This window comes from Rhinoraja longicauda, chromosome 6 (assembly GCF_053455715.1).
Source record: "Rhinoraja longicauda isolate Sanriku21f chromosome 6, sRhiLon1.1, whole genome shotgun sequence".
Taxonomy (NCBI): Eukaryota; Metazoa; Chordata; class Chondrichthyes; order Rajiformes; family Arhynchobatidae; genus Rhinoraja; species Rhinoraja longicauda.
In genome coordinates, this window is record NC_135958.1 from 72,175,946 (window position 1) to 72,181,945 (window position 6,000).

Here is a 6,000-nt window from a genome sequence, read left to right on the forward strand (position 1 = left end):
TACAGTGGCACAGCAGTAGAGTTGCTGCCTTACAGCGCCAGAGACAATGATTCAATGATGCTTTATTGCCACGTGTACCTGGATACAGTACAATGCTTTGTTCTGCATGCAACCCAGTACAATCATGACGCAGACCTCACCTCGGCAGTAGACAGGTGTCGGTACGTTTGGCCCCGACAGAGGTACAAATGTTCACCGAACAGTCCTATCTACAGCCTAACTGAGTTGCCTCCCCCCCATAATAAACCCTCTCTGGTAAATGACTCATCAGGACATGGCATTGTGGTCCATGGGCACACGGATAATTTGCAAGTTGGCAAATCAGTTGGCAACATTTAGTGTGTCAGCTAAACTCTCTCAATGGTGCATTTTATCTCCTAGTGAAGCAACTTAAAATACCAAATCAATGTAGTTCAGTTTAGTTTCGAGTCGCAGTGCGGAAACAGGCCCTTCGGCCCACCAAGTCCATGCACACTAACACTATCCTAAACATACGAAAACATTTGACCGTGCCGCCAAATTTCAGAGGAAAATCTCTGGATTTTATCATCCAGTTCAGGCAAAGGGAAGTACTGAGCTTTCTTCAATTTTCCTAATCATTCTAAATCCATTTAAAGCACGGATGTTGAATCATTCGAAGGGAAAACTGTTAGTAACCTTGTTCTTGTTTGCAGTGGAAACGGCAAGCTCGCTTCCTGGACCTCCATCTTAGGCTTCGTCTTGATGATGTCACTCGACGTAGGCCTTGGATAATCTGAAGATGTGCTGTTTTCTGAAGAAATTACTTTTTGGAACATTATTGTCATCTCTACTCATTTCTTTCTCTCTCTCTCTCTCTCTCTCTCTCTCTCTCTGCGAAAGATGGTGATGTCATCACAAGTCTCGATGACATCATCAAACTGAGTGCACATTTCTACATTGATCTTACTGGAGCACAATAATGACAGCTTCTGGTCTGGAGAGTGGCGGGGGGGCAAGGGGTTTACCTAAATAACTTGACCCATTTCAATGGTCTGGACCAGAGATCATTCTGCATATGTTTCTTCTGTTGTGGGTGTCCTTAATGCTTGAATCTTTGTGGCGTGTTTATAATGAGGTTTTCTTTCAGTCCAGTTCACATCAAATCCCACTTCAGTGACGGAGTCCAAAAACAAATCCCACCATTAACTCAGGTTAGGAATAGATTTAGAATTTGGTGTCGCCAATTTTGTAATATATTAATACTGCAATTAACTATGTAGTTATTTTAATTATTGATAACCTATTGAATGTTGATTTGTGGTGCGTCACTAAGTGAGCAGATATCTTGAAGGATCATTATCTTGCACTGTAAAAATATAGAACATATGATCTTTAATGTATACATTGGAGAAGACCTGTAACGAAAAACCTTTGAAACCTTCATTCTGATGTGAAGTTCGTCTCAATTTGCAGCATCCTTGAAATCATCTATTTCTGCATTATTATTCGATTGGTGATTTCTGAAATTGTTCGAGATGTGCAGAGTTGTTTACAGTGACGTTGTCTGTATGTTTTCACCAACAAGTGTGTCGTTGGACTCGAAAAGGGGGTCTGGTTAAATGTGCCTTTGTTGATTCCGAGCCATTTGTTTTGTTAATGCAAAACAGCACAAAGACGGAGACATTTATTTGGGCCACTATTAAGTTTTTATAACCCGCTGGTACAAAGGTCGGTATTGTTCTCTTAAAGTAACCTGCTGGTATTTCCAGCATACCTTACCTGCACTTACAGAATGTTAAAGAAAAATGTAAAGGGGAACAAGCACAGATTTCTTGATACCAAATCAAGGATGATTCCGTAGATCTCCTTTACACAAGAGACGTTGACTAAATATTGAAGCCAACTGGATCCAAAGGGGTTTGAAGAAGGGTCCTGACCTGAAACGTCACCTATCCATGTTGTCCAGGGATGCTGCCTGACAAGGAGTTTTGATACGAAGGCAGAGCTTTGCCAGTGTGGAGGCTGCATCCTTGAGAAGATGCAGGCTTTCAACCGCTGTCTTTGATGGTTATGGGATGGCTGCAGAGAGACATTGGTGCTGCATTGACTAATGCAACAATTTAGTTGCCGAACACTGCACGAACAACTGATGGAATGATGCAGGGTGTGTTGCTGAGGGACTCCTCCATATTTTACCCTTCTTAATAAGTCAGGTAGCAAACAATCGGAGGCAGGGAATATCTCGGGGGAAATTAATAACACATTTTCGAGTATTGCGTCTGATGTGCAGGAATTTAAAAGGACACGTTAAACTCTGGTGCAGCCTTTCCCATGCTCCACACAAAAGAAAGTAAACTTCAAATACAACTCATGTCAGGCGGAACCCAGTGTTGCACGGTGCCTTTCCCAGTGAATACAATGGGCCAGTGTGTTTAGAGGTTAACTGTGTTTGTGCCACACTCACACACCCATTTGCAGAACTTGACATTGGTGTCCTTTTGGCCAGCTGCTCACTTTAAACAGAACGTAGGCATACAATGTCATGTTTGTTTTGAAGTAAATATATAACTACAGTAATGAGTTGAATTATAAAAAGGTTATTGAAAGATATTGTTCTGGCACAAAATAGTTGGCATTGTAACAAAAAAAAGGGGGGAAAAAACTTGTTGGTGACTTGGAATAAATTATAATACTTGAACTCTGTAAACCCTAACACGAGTACCAGGGGTTTAAGGTTAGAAAGCATTTGGCTGAATAAGCTCTCTCCGGAAGTTTTTTTTAGATCATATTGTTCTTGGGTATTGCTATCTGATAATGTCATGTTGCGAATTAGTTTCTTTATAATTGGCAGGTCTGGTATTACTTTTCCAAAGAAAGGTAGTAGTTCATAAGTTATAGGAGCAGAATTAGGCCGTTCGGTCCATCAAGTCTACTCCGCCATTCAATGATGGCTGATCTATCTTTCCCTCTCAACCCCATTCTCTTGCCTTCTCCCCTTAACCCCTGGCACCAGTACTGATCAAGAATCTGTCAATCTCCATCTTAAAAATATCCATTGACTTGGCCTTCCGTGGCAAGGAATTCCACAGATTCACCACCCTCTGGTGAAAGAAATTCCTCCTCATCTCCTTTCTGACGGTTCGTCCTTTTATTCTGAGGCTTTGGTCTCTGGTCATAAACTCTCCCACTAGTGGAAACATCCACTCCGCATCCACTCTATCCAGGCCTTTCACTATTCGATAACTTTCAATGAGGTCCCCCCCTCATTTCTTCCAACTAGCTTTGACACTCAGTTATGACTGACCCAGATACTCAATTAAAGGGGACTAAATTCTCATGTTTACAACTATATTCAAAACGACCACATGTTTGGAAAGCTGCCTTCAAAACCATGGTTGAAGATTGCTGTGGGTGTAAATAGTTATCTGTGTGAGCAGAGGGATGGCTCGGAGAGTACACGGAGGGAGGAATGCACACTACAGTTCTTTGTGTGACCGCACTCCGTTAGACTACTATGAATTTTAGCCATCAAAACGTGCCAGAGATAATGAGTTAATGTTAATACCATTGCTGTTGGAAGCTCAGAAATGTATATCGTGAAGCTAGACGGAGTAAAGGGACATCTAATTTCAAAGGAAAGTTATTAGTTTCACAAGTCTGAAAAGGCTCAGATTTGGGAATAATTGCTCGTATGGGCTTCTCATGAAGTTTTTCAATGTGACCTTTTAACCTGAAGGATTTTTGTGCTTTTATCTTGAATTATTTAAAAACCAGTAAGCAAATCTTTTTTTGGTTGCAACCAACAATGTAATGACGACGCGTCATCATTTTGTTTGTGAAGACAAATTATCGGGATAATTTGCTTTCATGTCATGTTTTCTTCCAAACTCTGAACTTCATGCACTGAATCACTATGAAAATGCCAGATGACCAGGGTCTATGACATCCGTTACGTCACGGGACAAGATGGATTCCAATTCTGTATGATGAAACCTCAAGAAGGGCGGCGCGGTGGCGCAGCAGTAGAGCTGCTGCCTCACAGCGCCAGGGACCCGGGTTCGATCCTGACCACGGGTGCTGTCTGCGTGGAGTTTGCACGTTCTCCCCCGTGACCGCGTGGGTTTTCTCCGGGTGCTCCAGTCTCCTCCCACATTCCCAGAAACGTGCAGCTTTGCAGGTCAATTGGCTTTTGTAAAATTGCCCCTGGTGGGTTGGATGGGAAAGTGGGATAACACGGATGTGTGGGTGATCAATGGTCGGCATGGACTCGGTGGGCCGAAGGGCCTGTTTCCACGCTGTATCTCTAAACTCTAAACTTTGTCCCCTTTTGGACTCTCGTCGTTTTTAATTTGACATGCCTTTATTTCTATTGCTGTTATAAATTCTTCTTTAATCAATAACTCCCTGGCATAAATACTTTCAGGACAGTGACACTGATTGTTGGAACTAATGTAAAGATGAATTTCAATGTTATGATTAGAATCACAGGATTTGGGGCTTGATCTGTGTGGGGCTCTTTGCTTTCCAGTGATTTCTGAAGCGCGAGTAATGTAGCAAAATTCAAGCAAATAAAAATGATGTTGATTCACACAAACCCTTTGTCAGTTGTCTATAGTAAATTTTGCATCAGCTTCAGCTGATGATAAACAGTGGCTCAGCTGGCTGAGCTGCTGCCTCACAGCGCCAGTGACCCGGGCTCCATCACAACCTCGGGTGCGGCCTGTGTGGATTTTGCATGTTCTCCGTGTGACTGCGTGGGTTTGCTCCGGGTGCTCCGGTTTCCTCACTCATCCCAAAGGATTTGCGGGTTTGCCGGTTAATTGTCCCGCTGTGAATTGTCCCGTGTGTGTGTGCGGGGAGTGGATGAGAAAGTGGGATTACGTGGAACTAATATGAACGGGTGATCGATGGTCGGCATGGACTCCGTGGGCCGAAGGGCCTCTTTCCATGCTGTATCTCTAAAAAATCTAGGAAGTGCTAAACTAATAAAACTATGGTATCGTTCACCAGGAGTGAAAAGAGAGAGAGTTTAATTGTCAAATATACCAGCAATGGAACAATGAAACTCTTACTTGCTGCAGCTGTACAAGCCCATTGCCACAATAACGCACAAATTAACGTACAATAAATTAATAATTAGTAATGCTTGCTAACCAGACTATAATAGTGCAAAACTGAAATCGATGTTGCAACTGAAATAAAGTCCATGTGGACCAGAGTCACTGAGGTAGAGTTGCAATCAGTGTTGTGCACAGTTCAAGAGCCTGATCATTGCTGGGAAGAAGTTGTTCTTGAACTTGGAGATCACGATATTCAGGCTCCTCAACCTCCTTTCCAGTGGTAGAGTGAGGTGAGAGAGTGGCCTTGGTGCAGAATGGCGAGCTAGCAAGATCACGCCCACTCATGGCAGTAGGTGTAATGGGTCCAGGTCGGTACTAAGGCAAGATACCTCTCAAAATACCTCCTCAGCGCAGGCATTATTAGTGCTGTTGGTCGGGAGTCATTGAGGCATGTTCATGCTCATAAGTGATGGGAGCAGAATTAGGCGAGGGGGCCCATCAAGTCTACTCTGCCATTCAATCATGGCTGATCTATCTCTCCCTCCTAACACTATTCTCCTGCCTTCTCCCCATAACCCCTGACACCCGTACCAATCAAGAATCTATCTATGCCTTGAAAATATCAGTTGACTTGGCCTCCACAGCCTTCCGTGGCAATGAATTCCACAGATTCACCACCCTCTGACTAAATAAAGTCTTCTTTGTCTCCTTTCTAAAGGTTCGCCCTTTTATTCTGTGGCTATGACCTCTGGTCCCAGACTCTCCCGCTAGTGGAAACATCCTCTCCACATCCACTCCATCCAGGCCTTTCACTGTCCGGTCAGTCACCTTGGTTTTTTTGGCCTTCCTTATGGACATATTATGCAGGTCCTTTTAAAGCTGCTGGGGACCTCGGTACGGAGAGGTTGATGAAGCCTGCAGGAAACTCCAGTTGGGATAGTCGGGGGTAAGTTTGAAAGAATCCAGAGTAGCCCAGGAC

At 43.5% G+C, this 6,000-nt stretch overlaps 1 protein-coding gene across 3 annotated transcripts in view; it reads left to right on the forward strand.

Annotated features, from left to right (window-relative positions):
• slc39a11 (solute carrier family 39, member 11) overlaps positions 1-4,555 on the forward strand; it is a 588,303-nt gene extending 583,748 nt beyond the window's left edge. For all 3 annotated transcript variants that reach the window (XM_078401340.1, XM_078401337.1, XM_078401338.1), the window contains exon 9: positions 675-4,555. In XM_078401340.1, the coding sequence (XP_078257466.1) occupies positions 675-753 (79 nt within the window). In that variant the 3' untranslated portion in view covers positions 754-4,555. The remainder of the gene's footprint in view (positions 1-674) is intronic.
• Positions 4,556-6,000: the final 1,445 nt, after the last annotated feature.